Here is an 18159-nt window from a genome sequence, read left to right as displayed (position 1 = left end):
CCATTTCTTTTTTTTTTAATGAGCATTTCTGTACAGGACTTAGAGCCTTGATCTGCTGTGTTTTTAATCTAATAGCATCAGAATAAGCAGGACATGTTATTTACCTTTTAGTATTGCCTTGCAGCCTTTCCACTAGTTGTAGAAAGAACTAGGATCTTGCATCAGCTGCAGCCAGACTGGTACGGATTAGCAGGGAAACAGCTCAAACATTTCTTCTTTGTTGAGGACTACATTGAGTTGTACTTAAAAGATTTTTTAAAAGTATTTGAAGGATGCTGAGTTTATTTCCATTCCATGTGCAATTCCAAAGGGGCGAGTAATGTTTATATACAATAAACAGAAGTACACTATCCTTTAAGTTTTCATTAGAATTTACACTATAAAAATGCTTATACTTGGGAGTCATTAATCTTAGAACACTTCCTGACCCACATAGTTAAAACCGACTGGTATATTTAGATAATAATCACAATCACAGTTCAAGTATTTGTAGAAAATCCATCTGAAAATCCAACAAAACTCAAAACAAGTAACTTTCCGCTTTTAAGCAGGACTTGGAAACTTTTGATGTTTTTAATTGCAAATTAAGAAGTGTTCTTTATGCTAAGATACTTCAGAGGGGAAACAAAACAAAACCAAAAAACACAACACCAAAACCAAACCAACATCACAGAAGATATAAAATCTTATCCTTGGTGCAAGGACATACATTTCAGCAATAGTATCTTTAAAGTGGAGACGGCTGCTGAATCAGGCTTGAATAGTTTCTACCAGAGGAGATAAAGACAACAACCTTGTTTCTGTACAGATTTTTTTTTTTACTATACATTTAAGCAAATGTTAGATCATCAAAACTGATTTACATTTTTGTGAAAGACATTTATTGAATACAAAAAACCCCCGTGACATCAGCCTTATTATAAATGATTACCTGCAAGGAAATTTAAAAAATGTGTGAAGATTAACAGTCTAACTGGCTGACCATTTTCAGAATTTAGATCATTTATGAACCCTTATTTCTCAACTGTACAATAATAAAATACAAAAAAAATACGCTTTGTCTTTCCAGCAATACTACAATCAGAGGGATTCTGTGCTTACAGCATTAATGGCAGCCCACAGTTTGGCAACTACTAGTTTCATTATTTTAAGTGTAGGACTTCCCATATTAGCAACAAGGTGTATGGAGAACACAAACCTAAACAACAAAATATTATGCAAAATCTTCACTTTGATCCAAAAATCTGTTGGTCAAAGTTCAAGATGGCAGGCTTAAAAGTACTGTTGTCCATGTTGAGGCACCAAGGCTCAGGTTCAGAAGAGCTTTCCCATACAGCAGAGATCTTAACCACACACGTCAGCACGGCTCAGTTCGGAAGCCCCACTGTGGATTTCCAAAGCTATTGAGCCTCCCAGCTGTGCATCTTGCATACCCACTTCTGAGATGCTAGGCCACCAAGCCAAGACAGTAAAATATTCTTTGCAAAGTGAACTTTAGAAATTTTCCTACAGCCTTTAGAAGGATTTTATTTACTATGTCAAGCCATTGAAACAAATGTATCTGTACTCTTTTGTACAAAGTTAAACGCTGAAAAGCTTAAGTATAAAACTACAGTTTAGTTTCTGTACAAGGTAAGATGGGATAAACATCATAAAACCTCAATTCATTTGCAGTTTCATGAAACTTCTGCATACCACTTTTCATCACAGCCTCACTGCTGAACACTGACATTTCATGCCATAAATCCTAAGATAACAAGATTTTAAAAACTGATTTGCACAAAAGAAATCTGAAATAACTTTATATACACAACAGAAAGCCTTTTAAAAGTACAAAAATAGCATCTATATGCCAGTTAGTTATCATGCTTTGACAATTCTCTCAGTGCCTACACATGCAAGACAGTAATCTAGATTTAGAATAATTCTGCATATGTAGAGTGTTTCAAAATATAAAAGACATTAACATGTGACTTATTTATTATTTTCAGAATGGATACGTATTCAAAATATCTTTATAACCAATACTGCAATATTCCAGTCTCTGCATGTATATGTGCAGATAAGCAGCTTTCATCTTTCTTGATTTTAAAATCTCCTGCAAGCTAATAATCCACACTAAAAAGCTACGATGGTTCTAATGAATCTAGTTATACAAAGCAATTCAAAATGTACAAAAACTATAAAAAAGGGAACATTTATTGCCATGCATTAAACTTAAGTATGTTCAACTAAAAACTGCATCAAATGCAGTTTTGTTTAAAAAAAAAAAAAGAAAAAAAAAAAAAAAACAAAAGAAAACAGAGAAAACAGATACACAAAGCAATTTACATCAACACTCTTAACAGTAGATCAGCAGAATCAGCTCTGACTAAATACCACAAGAGTAAGACATATTCCTTTTGCTGGTGCCTATCAGATCTTCAAATCCATGGGAACATAAAACCAGGAATCTTCATTTCCCACAGTCAAATCAGATCATGAAATCAACTGAAAAGAGAAGTGCATTAGTTTTCTCCTTTCTCTCAATCCAGTTACATACAGCCTCTCCTTTTGCATCAGACTATCAAGAAAATACACTCTACTTTTGCTATCACAAAAAAACCAAGAACATCTCTACAGCAGACAAACTGCTCTCTTATGCCTTTGCTGATAGCGACACATGCATGCACAGCACACAGAAATAACTATTTCTAAATAGCCATATATCTGCAAATGAAGCCACAAGAGAAAGAAGTTACTTTATCACTCCACTAAGTGAAGTGAACCTCACTTCTCTAGTTCCATTTTTAGTTTTGGGGCAAGCAAAAGTAATTGAACTTGAATTTTTTTATTATTATTTTTTATTTAACAAATTACCAACCACAGATTGGACAAAAACCCCTTTGTCATCAGTACATTAGATCAGCTGGAATCTTCAGTGTAGCAGACTCAAAGGCAACGGTGTAACTGTGCTATCCGGACACATACAGAGAAAAGCCATCTATCCTCTTTTGCCTTCTCTCATTGACAGACCTTGCAGGTCTGCAGACCTTATACAACCTCATGCATTGTTATCAATGAATGTATATGGTCAGTGCAGGAATTAGAATGCACCTTACAGCTAAGGCTGTAATTTAAAGCAAATGCATAGCTTTCAGAGAGTAAAAGTCATAAAAAGTGACGATAACTTTAATTTTGGTTCTGCCTACCAAAGAAATTCCTAAGAGTAGTAGTGGTATGCTAAAAAAATAGAGTCTGAAGCAGTTATTTTTGAAAGAGGGATACAAAAGAGGAAAAAAATCAGGTTTATCAGAGCACTAAACTTCCAATACTATACCGGAGGCTATTAAAACTAGTTTAACAGGATGCCATGCCACTTTCTAATAAGCTGAAGAAAAAAAAACCCAAACCACCCAGAATGTTTGCTAAATGATAAAGTATTTACCTCTTTGACTGTTCCTTTAATGAAGTCTTTTCTGTCGGATAAATCATAACTAGGATATTTTTCATATACCTAAAAAAAGTAAAACAAACCAAATTAAACCTCAAATTACTTTCATTCAATGCACTATATGAATAGAAGGAGCTTAAATGAAATTAGGGCAAAAATTGGTGTAGTACTTCTAGTATTACAACTACCAAAATGGCCTCTGTTAATTATGGAAAGTGACAAGGTTATTTTCCTGTTCTTATTTGGACCACAAATACCTGTATTTTTTTTATGTTTGGTTGATGACTAAACTGGTACTATAATTTTCTACATCAACAAATTGGAATGCCTAGCTTGCCACGTCAGGCAAATAAGAATTCTCCAATCCTTGTCTTACATGCTCTCTAAGTAGTCAGATACACCTGCATTAGTGTAGGAAGCAAAATAAATATCAAATCCCAAAGCTTATTTATTTTTTGGTAATAAGTAAAATTGTGATGCTTTCAAGTGAGTAATAGAAGAGTCAACATATTTGAGTGCTATTCTACAACTATTTTTTGGTTGTGAGTGGGAGAGGACCAGACAAATAGGAAACAAGATGCCAACACTGACAACCAATGTAGAATATTTTATTTCAGATTTCTAGAATTAGTATAAACATGACAAAAAGTTTGTACAGCATATAAACATACAGTTTTCTCATAATAACAACTTCTGGTTTAATTTTCTCAAGATAGGTTCTTAGAAGTACCAGGAAAACAAGTGTGAGTTAACTGACTGTAGAAAATGTCAAGGTAACAGTATTGTCTGTGTTTTGGTCACTTTTCCCCACCTTTTCCTTTTCTGGCCACATGGTCAGTTCCTCGCACCTGTCCTGACAATCAATGGATTTCTTGCTGAACTGCTTTAATGCACTAAATCAGCTGAGAACTAGTCATTTTTTTTTGTGACAGATGAGAGCTGAATGGACCACAAAGAGAACATACAAAGAACAAGAGCAAGGTGAGCAGGAGAAATGTACAGAGAGCAGAACACAGCCCTCCCTTTTTGACAGTAGCAAGCTCCTGCACCATCTCAACTATTTTCACTTTTATAGATGGCAGTTTTTTGGAGCTAATGATGCTACTTTCCATGTAGCTAGTTTTTGTTGGGAGATTTCCCTTCTAATGTTGGTATCAGCATTGCATAGCTTAACATTAAAAGTCTCCTTGTCACAGCCGTTGGCAAGTAAATAAATCAATGAAAAACTATATGTTTCTGAAACCATTGTGCAGAGTACAAACCTCCATTTCTAAAACAATGACAAAGGTCAGTTCACAGACAGCCCACTGCCTAAAAAGAGACTGTAAAAATCCTATTTGCTTACCTCCTTGCAAATTTGTTTCATTGTGACCTCCTCCAAGTTTGCATTGGCCAACAAGTTCTTGACAGTTTCCTTAAGTTCTTCATCTGTGGGTGGTTTCTTCAACTTTTTAATTAAAGGTTCATCATCTGAACTATCCTCAGACTCACTTTCTAAATATGAAGAATAATATGAATTGTAATAAATGATTTTCAATTCATCTGCTTTCTTCCTCTAAAACATAATCCATCATAACTTTCCCCAAACATCTGATGCAGATGTCCTCCCTTAAAATAGACATCTTGCTAGAACCATGCATTTAAAAACAAAGCTAATGCTAAATACTATATTTATTTATGAATCAGAATCATTGTTGGTTAACTATCAGTTTACAAATCAATATGTAGTCTGGAAAGTATAAGACAGATTAATCTATGAAACAAACAAACAAAAAGGTTTATTGTAGCAATTCTAAATTGGGGTATTACGGCCACATGGTACTTATTTGCTTTAAAAAGTAGTTTGGATTTTTTTTTCCCCAGCAGCACTGTGCACTAGGATCTTGTAATTTTGCAATGCTGTATTACTGAACATGCTATCAGAAGCACCATGACAACAAATGAAGAGAATGATAAAGGAAGTTAAGTGAAGAGGCACAGGACACTCCTACAATATTTTCCAGCAGCAAAAGAATTAGACTGAATGACTCCAACATCCACTCAGTTCCTCTACTGCCAACAAGACAAAATCCAGAGCGGATGCCAAACAAGCTAGATAATGAGCTTACAGAAAGACCTACTTAACATTTTGATTTTTGTACTGTGAACATACACTCAAAACAGAAATGCAGGAGGAGTAAAGAAGAAATTATGAATATATTACATAACATATATGCAAAACAAATATGTAACATTTTAATATATATACACATGTGTGTTGATGACAAAATAAAGCATACACACACAGAGTCAGCCACATTAGTACTGCCAGCAGCCAATCTGAAAATACATTGAGTTCAGTACAGGCCAGTTTACTCTGCTGAGAAATAAGGCCATGAAAATAGTTTAGCATAAGTCTATGTCTAAGAGTTTATCCATACCTTTTCTGAATACATTGACAAGCAGGGTAATTAATCTGAACTAATGTCTGTGCTACTGCAGACACCATTTAATGCCAGCTATATGGATATACGCTGCATTAATAACTCATACTACAATTATGACAGAGATATGGCTGTTATCTCAGAGTGCCAGAGAATTTAAGCTGAGAAAGGACCTCTGTACATCATCTGTTTTAAGCTGCTACTCAGAACTGGTGCTTGGGGGCCTACTAGGCTGAGTTCTGAACATCTCCAACAACAGGGATTCCACAACCACTCCGGGCCCTGTTTCTGCATGGTGAAGCTTTTCTTCCCCTAACATGTCATTACCATTTCCCCAGTGGCAGCTTGTGTCTGTCACCTCCCATCCTCTCACTGTGCACCTCCAAGCAGAGCCTGGCCCTGCTTTCCCCATACTCTCCCCTCCAGTAGTTGCAGCAGCATGATTCCCCTTTATCTGTTTCGTCTCTTCTCAAAGCCAAACAAGCCCAGCTCTCACAGCTTCTCCTACCCTGTGTGCTCCAGGCTCCTGGCCATCTTGGTGACCCTCCATGGGACTTGCTCCAGTATGTCCATGCCTGTCTCGCACCAGGGAGCCCAAAGCTCCCAAGGCAGGCTCACAAGTGCTGAGGAGGGGCCAATAATCACTTCCCTCCACCTGCTGGCTACACACTTGCTGAGAAAGCCCACAGTGCTGTCAGTGTTCCTTATCACAAGGGCACACTGCTGCATTGGGTTCAACTCCCTGTCTGCGAGAACCTTCTGTCCCCACCCAGGTCCTTTTCTGCAAAGCTGCTTAGAAGGAAACCAGTCTGTCCCCACCTGCACTGCTGCAATCTTTACACAGGTATGAAGAAACTCAATTTATGTATACCTTTTATGCATAATGTCAGATATGACAAAACCAACAGGACACAAAAACCCATACCTATCTTAACAAAAAAACCCACACACAGTGGTGTATGTACTAATGGATCTATTATTTTAAGATTCACGTGAAGTCACCATACAGGCACCAACAGAATTCTGCTAAAATTCTTCCAGCAGAAGGGAGAACTAGGCTGATACTTTCAGTTTATATGCAAATAAATAGTATATAAATGTACACAACAGAAATTACATGAAGTATACCAATAATTTTCTTTTTATATATATTACTGTTGCAAGGAAAAAAAAACATCAAATAGCAAGCTGAAAATTCACAAAATTATAATTTTCTTTCACAATTAGGTACAAAAGCTTGCTTTCTAATAAGCGTGCCAGTTAAGCTACAAGACAACATACGATGAAAGATTTAAAGCATTTACCTTTTCTAGAACTGTTCTGATTTTTTTTAGTAGTGCTGCTATCTGCCTTCTTGACATTTGCACCCTTCACAGATTTCTTGGTTTTGGAAGTAATTTTTTTAGATTTTTCTCTTTTAGATGCTTTTCTAGGGGGCTACAAAGAAGAAAAACAGAAGATTAAAATGGTCGTTTCTACCTGAACAATCCACACCTCTTCTTCCACAATGGGAATTATCCTTTCTGTCAATATAAACTAAATGAGCAAATTTAATTACTATATTTTACTAGCAATTTCTACCTCCATACCACAGGATGAATACGTCCACAAAGCGTATTCCTACATTCTTTTAAATTTCACATTGTCCTTCTACATGGACTCTTAAGCTCAAACAGCTAGAATTTTTTAATGATACTAGCAGTTTGGTTGTGCTACAACTTTGCATTCATAATTAATTACAATTAGCTTGTAAAATAATGTTAAAGATGTTCCTTTAAAGAAGGATATGGAATGTTGTATTCAATTACTTCTAAGTACTACAGCTAAGATTACAGGCAGCTAATACTTTTTGCACTAGTTGAGGAGAACTACATTAGCTATTCCATAATTTGGCAAATTATTGTGACTAGCAAACACCAAAAATTATTACATTAAGTTTAGACCAGCAGAAGAAATTTGGAACATAAATACATACACTAGACACATATCAGTGCACTGCACTTTTGGCACAAACTAAGTGTGTGCTTAACACACAAAATCTTTATAGACAGTACTTCTGACAAGGCTGGAAACTTTCCTCACAAAAACAAACATGGAACACTAACCAGGAATAAGCAATACTTCAGAGAAAGATCATCATGAAAAAAACCCAAATTAACTAACAGTAGTTACTAAATTCGTAATTCTAACTTATATTTAAAATGGCGGTGTAGTTAATTGAGCAAACTATCACATCTAAACAATTAGGACCAGTTCATTAACTTTCAACTGCTTCTCCCATTAGTATTTGGTGCAGCTCATTAAACTAGTATTTAGCAAACCAGATAATATTTATTTATATTGGCTTGCTCAGTTATAGTTGCACTCGCTCTGCAGCGTTAAATGGAGGATAAAGACTTTCACTGTTGAAATTCAGAAGATACACTCAAGGATCACCTCATTTCTAAATAAATGTTTGTAATTTCTAACTTTTCAGCTTTTGAGTTTCTGCTAAAGCTCCATCATCAGGTACAAAGTCAGAAGTCAAATCTGGCACTCACATTTCAGCTTTTTATAAAGTTAGACTCCCTCAGCACACAAAAATATTTCAGATATCTTTTGCTTCCCCGTAATGGTACAATTTTTCATTTGAATGTTTAAAGAAAGAGTTGCAATCAAGAGAGACATGCAACTCTGAGGAGAATCTACTCCAGCCCCTCCATGCCTAAGATTCTAATGGAGCTGAGGCAGCAAAGAAGATAGGCTGTCTACATCCTTCTACCTGTAGTACGTTAAAGGGTGTCATAAACCTAACTTCTAAGTGCTGCAATCTTAAAGCTGTACAAACCCAGACATTTTCCATTTCACCATTTCCTATATTCAAACTAATCTGACATACTAGTGTTTTTGTAACAATTAAGCTTTTACTCCATGCAAGTCAACTTTCCAAAGGCTTCAGCCTACTCAGCTATCGCCTAGCAGACATATCTAACTCCTACCTTCTGAAAGAAAGCAAAGACAATCCAGTTAGATCAATGAGGTTTACTGTGAGGGTTTTTTCATTTGTTGGATTTTTTTGGTTGGTTGGGGCTTTTTTTTTGTTTGGTTGGTTTTTTTTGCTTTGTTTTTTTTTTTTTTTAACTGAGTTCTTCAAAAATTTTCTAAAAGACAACCACAGAGAAGGAAGACTTTTGCTGAAGAGATGAATAAATATAAAATTAACTTTCAGCATTTCAGCCCTCTTTCAATTTGCCATTTGTGGGGAAAGAAAAAGGCAAACTAAGAATTAATGTTGTTTCATTGAGTCACAGGGAATTTTCTTGAACCATCTTTTTAAGTTAAAACCAACACCTATCAAAATGACAGTGACAAAATAAACTGTTAGAGTTACGTAAATTTGCCTTTCAATAAAAGATTTTTGTTAATATTTTCTACAGCTCAAACTATTTACTTAGCAGCCCATCACACTTCCACTGCAAGAGACAGAATGTAAGCCAAGTAAGTAACGGTCTTACATTGCAGCCAAAGGTTCCATAGTTTACATAAAGAATTTCCCTTGGACACCAACAGTTGACTAATTGCTGTTTGTTGCAGGGTTCTGATTAAGGCTAAAAAGGCCTAAAATCAAATAAAAATATAGGATAAGATGGAGCCTGTAGCTCCTTTTAATTTCTTTTTCCAGGCTTCAGGCATATGGACCAATTAGTGTACACTTTGGACACAAATCAGTTGTATACCTGTACTCCCTGTTTTGTGACTAAGTACAGGGCTGAAAGGGAATGCAGAGGGAAAGGTATTTTGCATTTAAATACAAAGTTCATCTCATTTCTCTCCTACTATACAAGGCTAAAAAGTTTCAAAGAAAACAGAGATTAACAGAAAATATAATGAGATGAGAACACTTTGGAGATTGCAGGGATATCTTTGTAAGGCTGCTTATTATGTTGCTCACTTTACCTTTGTGATTCAAGACATAGAACCTCCAAAGAGAGATTAAGGCATAAAATCCAGGAGAAATATGAAAACAAGATCAGGTAGGCCAATGCAGACAGGTAGGTCAGGGACCTCTACTGAATTCAAAGTTAAGTCCTAGGTATTCAATCAAACCCTATATAGAATAAAAGACAGCTAGATATTGGGAATTTTTATGAAATTACAATAAAGTAATCACAAGAGGACACAAGAAATGCAGTAAGTTATGTTTGAAATCCTGGCTGCCCCAAAATGACATATAGCAAATTGTTTTAAGGGGCATACATACATCCAATTAGAATTATCCTATTGATTCTCTAACTTTAATGCACTGAGAAATTATGAAAATCTCTTTAAATTGCAGATGTATTCCCTTTTCTTTCAAACCATTCACTCAGTTAAACACCACTTACCCCCCAACTCTGTGTGTTCGAAGAATTACCAATCAATAACAAGCACATTACAATAAATTGCAGACATTTGTTTTTAGGCTTGTGTTGAAAAACAAACAAAAAATCTCATTACCTCATCTTCACTTTCTTTTTCTTCTGAAGAGTCATCCTTCTCCTTCTTGTCATCATCTTCACTACTGGATTCATCTGACAAGATCTCTGGGCACTTGGTGCGTTTTGCTTTTCTTGTTGTCCCAGTGCTACTGCGTTCTTTTTTGCCACCTTTGCTTGGTGTTTTTTTTGACTTTGGCAATGGCTGAGAGACAGAGAAGTGTGTAATCCAGTAGGAATACAAAAGTGAATTTTAAAGATATAAATTCCTTCAAATCGCATTAAAAAATAGTAAACAAATATAGAGGTGTCTAAGTCTTGATAACAAGCCAGGACTATTTTACGTAGTACACTTAAGCCATAACATTTTGCAGTAAGCAGAAATTGATTGCAGAGATGGTGTTGAGTAAAATGAAATTTCAGTTCTAAGCTAAGCACCTCTTCCAGTCCCCTAAGCAAACAAATCTTCACAGTTTGGGGGTTATGGAAGGCAAGCAAGAAAGAATAATCTAGAAGGAACCTTCTACCTACTTATGCCCTCCCAACCCATAACAAGCAAGCTTTTTCTTCTGGTCACAAATTATCTGACAACACTTCAGAAGACTCTAGAGGAAAGAATTCTGTCATGTCTTGTGAAAAACTGCATTTTGTTGTCACTCAGTACCAGTGTCCCTAAGGCAGCATGCAGACTCCTTGTTCACATCACTCACCAGTGTTTGCTGGGAATAAATTTAATTTCCTGAGCAACAGTCTGTTTAAATATTGCTTTTAGACTAAAATCTGAAAGTCCAAAAGATTAACTGGCAGTTGAATCTAGTGCACTAGCATATATTAGTTAGAGCAAGTTTTCCTAGCCTTACAACAAATTCCATTTTGTGATGACTAACTGCAATCACGTACACTTGTCAGCTTGTAGCATACCCAGGTAAAATCTGACAGCTTATTTTTCTGTCCTTTCATGTTTTACTTCCTTGCTGTGACACCTTTTTTTTTTCCTAATTTTTATTTCCTGCTCACATATTATGTCTATTCCTCTCCATTCACCCACAAAGCAGAAGCTATTTATGGTATTTGGTTATGGGTATCTCTAATTAGCTTCACACATTGACCACACTCACTGTTGTGTGCTAACAGTGCATAACAGGTGCACTTATACGTGAGCATATAGTTTCTAAGTCCTCATCCCATTATGGATGCCTACAGGAACAGAGCTACTCTCTTTCAAGAAATCATTGCTACTTCAGGAAGTTAAAACAATAACTGTATTGCCTCTGGTAAAAAGAAAATAATAAGGAATAGAAATAGCTGCATTATTCATCAGAACAGAGCTATAAAAGCAAGCATAACAACCTGAATCTCACCTTGCCTGAAGATTTTGGGTGCATTAAGAAGTTTAAGATTCTGGTTACCAGCTCACTATTAACCCCTGATCTTTCCAAGTCAAGAACTTCACAGATGCTTTTCAACATTGCATTTCTAAATCTGGAGGGGAAAAAAAACCAACAAAACAAAAAAATTCACAAGAAAAAGATTCAGTATCACATCCTAAACAATCGGTCAACATTTTGACTGCTAGAAGCTGCTATCTGGTTTGTGTATGTAATATGACAATAGACAAGAATATATACACTTAACTATGTTTCCAGTCTTATCTATAGTTAAGCAAAGAACTACCTCCATCTTACATAAAGCAAAGTAAAACAAAATTCCCAAATCCATATAAGTAGGACATATGAAAAAAACTATAAAATCTTAGTAAAAAAATCTTCCCCAGAACCTCTCCGAATCTACCACATTGGGGAGAAAAAAAAAAAAAAAAAAAAAAAAAAAAATCTTGAAAATCAATCCAGTGGGTACAAGACTTGAACTGTAAGGGGGCACTGGGTCTTCCTTTGTTTTCCCTTTACTGAAGTACCTCTGATGAAGACAGAAGGTTAAGAAAAACTCTGACATCCACCCCCTTTACACCAACTGGATCCAAATGGATCTTGAACCAATTGTCACACTGGTAGTGAAAAAAGCAGAAAGAAAGAGTCAAACCCTGGGAGGATATGACATCAGAAAGCAAACTTAGTGAGATTGAAAAAAACAAAACAAAACAAAAAAAACCAAAACAAAACAAAAACTCAAACAAAAAACCACACCTACTTACTCTATTTGTTACCTCCCTTCAAATGCTTATGCTTTCCTCTTCTCTCATCAAGAGATCATTTTGTGTGATCAAAATGAGCTCAGAAACAGATCACAGAGTCCTAGCAAACAGTCACTCAGATTAAAGTTTAAATTTAGTCTGAGGTAAAATTCTGAAAATAAAAAGGACTGTATAGCATGAGTCAAGCTATGTTAAGTAGCACTAGAGATCATTACTTTTTTAACATTTCTTCCTTCTTCTTGTATTGGTCACTTCCTTTTTCAAATGGGAACCCGCTGAACTGACCCACATTCTTCTTTAGGGAAGCAACCTAGAACAGAACACACAGATTACTTTCCATTGCAAGTAGCTTAAAAGATTCAATTAAATTACATTTTTTAACTTTTCATACAGGAAAAATCTATTCTAGCATTTAGCTTTCTGTTGACAAAAAGCTATACCCTTTAAGTTATAACCTACATGGATTATGCCTTTATTTATCTCATGACAGCCTAATGACAACACTTAAGTTCTTGTGATCTTAATACTTTTAGCTCCTTTTAATAACTCACTAGGTAAATCCCCTGCCATTTCGAGCTTGTTTAGAACATACTGCATGATTATTTACAGTTTGCACAACTATGATCATATGAAGCCTGTTGCATGCTTTGTACCATGTAATTTGCTATAGAATAGTAACTTATATTTTTACTATATAATTATTACTATATAATCCACTAATGCATATTTGCTTTACTTGCTTTTCTAAAGTCTAAAGTCTTACATAGGACCATGATCGTACTTTTTAATCTTTTCTTGAGCATGACCAATTTTTGTATTTACATACCACTCAATTTACAACTTCCACTATTATACTTGCAGTCTGGACAGGGTTGAACTTTCATTGTGACAGCTGTTATAAAGGGAAAATTGTTCCCATCAAGATTACAAATATATTTAAGTTATTTGTTTTCACTACATCCTCTTTTACCAAAAAAGAAGTTAAAAAAAAAAAAATTCCCAAATCTTTCATTCTTCTGAGATCTTTTTAACTCTATCAAAAACACTCTGAACTCACTTTCAAATAGTTCTACAGATTTTGTTCCTGGTGTTTTTCCACTACTTTATAATTTTACCAAAGCTAAGCTCCTCTTCCAAAGAGAACTATTTTTGGCTAGCAACCTAGAGAAAATTTGCAGATTGTATTAGTATGTTTTACTAAAAAATGATAATTACTATCCAAAGCACATACAGAACTTGCACACAAGACAACATCTGATTTTCACTATATTAAAGAGCATTCTGAGTTCCCTACAGTTCTCGTTCAATATAGTTTTGGATGAAACCATACCAATATATTTCCAAGCAAATAAATACATTCTCATATCTTTCGACTCAGACCACTGGGACACTGCAACAATCCAGCTGGACTTTCCATCAAATCTATGTCCGAAAGAATAAGTGTGGGAGAGTAGAGGAAACAGTGGGTGGAATTGCAACCAAGTGGTGTGGGAGAGAAGGGTGAGAGCTGTATTTCAATAGCAGTTGTGTCTAATTAGTATGATTTAGGAGTGTTAAATATCAATTTACAATTACATAATTTGCTCATAATTATGAAACTGCTAATAGTTGTGTGTCTATTAGTTGATTATCATTGAGTTGTTAGTTTCCCAGTAGTGTGTTGCATAATCAACAAACAATACAGTCTCTTAAATCAGTTACGTCTCAGATCTGCAATCTAAAGCGGGAAAGATGGACTCCGAGGTAATGGTATCCCAGTACTTCCACCCAAAAACGGTAGGAAAGTGTTGCTGGTTTCATGAAGGGTAAAGGGAAGCAGTTTGACTACTTCCACAGTAAAGCCAGTTCAATCAGGAAGTTACATGGTTCTATCATAGAATCCTTCCTATCAAACAATTAAATTCTACTGCAGGACAATCCAAGTTTGCAAAACTCTATATGCACCAAGTCAGAAATTCTCTAGTCTAGTTTACTGCTGCACTGAATAAATAGCATAATTCACAGAAGTAGGTTTTAATGTTATTCTTCTGAATGCTTAAGGCAATAGATTTTTCTTTGCCATTTAAACAAGCATTGCATTTGCAGCAGTGGTCTGATATTCTAGCTAGCATGCATCTGTACTAGTTTGACCGCTATTAACAAGGAAAATGGGGCATATTTACTCTAAAATTTAAGGCACAATCACTGAGACATAAAGGGTTCCAAGAAAGACTTGCTATCTTATTTTAAGTTTCACCCTTAAATACAAAAGCGAGTGTATCAGTTTATAACTAATATTTTAATTGTCTTCAATAAATGTGACAAAAATCACTACAAAGATTTTACATAACGTAGTTTACTTTCTACTGCTTTGTGCAAAACTAAAGGAGAAAATGACTAGGTAAGTAGCAATGCATTAAAACCTACTAACAGGTTTCAAACATAAAAGAAATACAAGTACTAAGAAAAGCTATGTTAAACAAAATAACTACATGGAGTATTTTGACTATAATTTGCATGTCAGCAGCTTTTAGCAGATGAACTATAAATTATTTCCAACTCGTCCTCATAAGGTAAACCACCCCTCCCCACATTAAAAAAAAAATTGGAAAAAAAAAAAAGTCTATATTCAAGCAACCTTACAATTCAGTACACCTTTCCATAGGATTTTTAAAGGGAGAGTAGTTTACAGGACTTAGAAAAATTACGGCTTTGCCTAACTGTTCCTGCAATATTCATTTTTTAAGTAGTTTGTAATAAATGACACTTAAGAAGTAGATCCACACGGGCAAACGTAAAAAACTATACCACAAACATTTTCACTATGCATGAGAACTAATAGATATACAAGACTGATTTTAAGTTCTTACAGTGCCTGGCCTGTTGTAGAGAAGTTTGTGCAGGTTCCTAAGTTCGTCTGTCTTCTTTTTACTCAGAAAGAATTGTATCCTTTCAATTTCACAGAGTTTTTGTCCTTTTCCTGAAACAGTTAAAATCAATTATGCTATTCATCAACTTCACATTTACCTATGTGTTTATAACTTCGAATAACTACTGTTTTTTAAAAAAGCAAAGTTGTTATTTCAGAAGAGCATAAGACATTATGATAGGTCAAACATTAAGCAGATCTTTTCCTAGCAATTAGGCACCCTGACAGTCTCTTTATCTTCCTTACTTTATACTACCTCGAAGAGGGTACAAGGACTTGGCATTTATTTTTACTCTAGCTGCTGCTGCCTTTGTTAGTGGTGGCTAAATACTGAAGATCCTATTCCAAACAAGTTTAAACATTATATAACTTCTATGGTTTAAACTGATGATACAAAATGTAAGACGGTTTTCATATAATAGCCTTGCTATTTTAAAATGTATCACGACTCTGTTAAGCTAGGTCTTATCTACAACAAATTAATAATTTTACCTATTAAGAGGTTTCACTATAATGCCCAACACTCACAATTCTTATGCGAGAGGACAAGCTTACCTGGTGTAATTGTAAAAGGTTCCTTTTGCAATGAAGACACTTGCATGGTCAGTCGATCTACCTTCTTTTTCTCCCTTTTTCCTTCAACAATGAGACTCTTTTCTGCAAAAGACAGCTTTCCTTAAACACAATATTTTTCATTACATGAGCAGACTCCACTGTAGTGACAGGCAATACAACACTGAATCTTTGAAATGGCAAATAAAAAAATGGATCATGATATAACTAGGTACTATGACACTTCCAAACCTTTGCCTAATAGGTCAAGGAGACTCTACAGAGCTGTATATTGGAGTCTCCAGCTCTTATTCACAGTCCTGCATCTAACTTAACCCCAAAGACAAGGCTGGGCATTTCCTAACAGAAACATCACTCCACAACAGAGACTGCAGCACTACGCATTTTTGGAAACCCATCCTTCTCTCCCTTCACTGCCTTTCTGAGGTACAGAACTGACATTGTTTGCATTGTCTCCTTCTGGGACGTCTCAGCCCCTACACGCACACATCTACTTTAGCGCGCTCTCTCTCGAGAATATTACCACCAGACGGGCAAAAGTAGAGTCCAGTGTGTTTGCAGATGCTGTTTTTTCCCACTACTGGACTGGAGGACCTACACATATCAGCAGGAGAGGCAAGAGCGCAAGCACAGTGGGACTGTACTACACTTCACACGGCTAAGCAGTGTAGCACTCTGCAGCACACAATTCAAAATGCCGCAAACACTACAAAAGCACTACTCCTAGTAATTCTCGTACTGCTTAGTAATGAATATATTTAGACTGTTTCACGTATATATTGCACACCACTACTTTAAAGACTCCCTGTCAGGAGAAAAACCCAAAGCTTCCCCTAAATATTTCATAATAAAATACTTGATTACAAATCAAACTATTCTTTAGGCTAAACAGATGGGCTATCCTGGCTTTAACATCTGAAAGCACCTTCAAAATCTGTATGAACATAATCAACACTGGATATGTATCTGCTGAAAACAGAGCAAAACATATTTGTGTGTACACAATAAACAGTTGTTTCTAAACACCTAATTCTAATTACTCTATTGTTTCTCAAACAGCACAATATCTTTTTCTTTCTACTACCTTTCCTAAAGACAAGCTTCAGCTCCTTTAAGAATCCAAGACCATCAGTTACTTGGTTTTCACTGTGCCATGCTGCAGCTCTAGTTCCATGGATGGTTTAATTTGCCAAACAGGTGTCTAGAGATTTCATGATGGAAATTAACATTTTTGCATAGTAGTTCCTCCATCTCATCTTGCATTCCTTGACTACCCTCTTCAATTACAACACAAAACCTGCCTTGTTGTTGGTCCCTTCCAACCCAAGCTATTCTATGATTCTACAATATTGCCATGATTTTTGCTGACAAAGTTAGTCAAATGGAATATCCCCCACCAATATAATTAAATTTTGGTACCCAGTAAATTAATTAACAGTAGTTAAGCAAAGATATCTATACTGTTTTGAAAGCTACTGCACAGATTTTTCAAGTTTCTCTATTTTGCAAACATAGATCACTTCAGAGCATCATTGGCAAAAAAAAGATTCTTTTTTGGACATGCATTTTTATACAAATAGTTTGATAAAGGATGCTACCTCTTACAATGACCTAGAAGTTCACATAACAACAACACCCCTCCCCAGTGCAGGAATCTAGGACACTGACAATTCTTTCAGTCTTTCCTGAGGAACATAAGCATCGCTGTTTCTAGCGCTGCCTGTCACTCTACTGGAAAGTGATTTATGACCCATGAGACAGATGTACCAATAATTGTACAATTAGCCAAGATCACAGGAAACTGCATTCAGTAAGTTGGGCATACTTTAAAGGACAACTTATTCAGTGCAAGAACATGTACCCTTCTCTTCCTCCTCCTCTTCTTCCTCTTCTTCATCTTCATCACTTTCCTCAGCTTTGTTTTCAGTTTCAGGTTGTTTCTCATCTGCTTTTTCAGATGACATTGTATCTTCTTTTGATGAAGCAACAGAAGACATGGTGTATGGTTCTGTAAAAGGCATTCAGAGAAGCTATCCTCAATATAGCATTATATATAAAAAATACAGAAATCTTGCCTTTTAAAAAAAAAAAAATCTTCCTGTATGGTAGAAGTAATGTCATAATCCTTGTATTGGGATTGTTCAGATTCTTTATAAGATACTAACATATTCTGAATACACACCATACATAGAGTTTTTCAGGAGAAGTTGTCATGC

At 35.6% G+C, this 18159-nt stretch overlaps 1 protein-coding gene across 1 annotated transcript; it reads right to left on the bottom strand.

Moving 5' to 3' along the window:
- Positions 1-858: 858 nt before the first annotated feature.
- Positions 859-17951, bottom strand: DEK (DEK proto-oncogene). Its single transcript, XM_086743192.1, has 10 exons — positions 17805-17951; positions 15926-16027; positions 15312-15421; positions 12678-12772; positions 11672-11792; positions 10333-10515; positions 7161-7293; positions 4779-4927; positions 3428-3496; positions 859-2490 (listed from the first exon to the last, which is right to left on the bottom strand). Exons 1-10 carry the CDS (start codon positions 17938-17940, stop codon positions 2479-2481), a joined length of 1110 nt encoding a protein of 369 aa, XP_086599318.1. The 5' UTR covers positions 17941-17951; the 3' UTR covers positions 859-2478.
- Between the last annotated feature and the right edge of the window lie 208 nt (positions 17952-18159).

The sequence above is a fragment of the Chlamydotis macqueenii genome, chromosome 2, assembly GCF_036417535.1.
Source record: "Chlamydotis macqueenii isolate bChlMac1 chromosome 2, bChlMac1.mat, whole genome shotgun sequence".
NCBI classification, from domain to species: domain Eukaryota; kingdom Metazoa; phylum Chordata; class Aves; order Otidiformes; family Otididae; genus Chlamydotis; species Chlamydotis macqueenii.
Note: the sequence above shows the minus strand (reverse complement) of the source record. Positions and strands in the feature narration are given on the sequence as shown.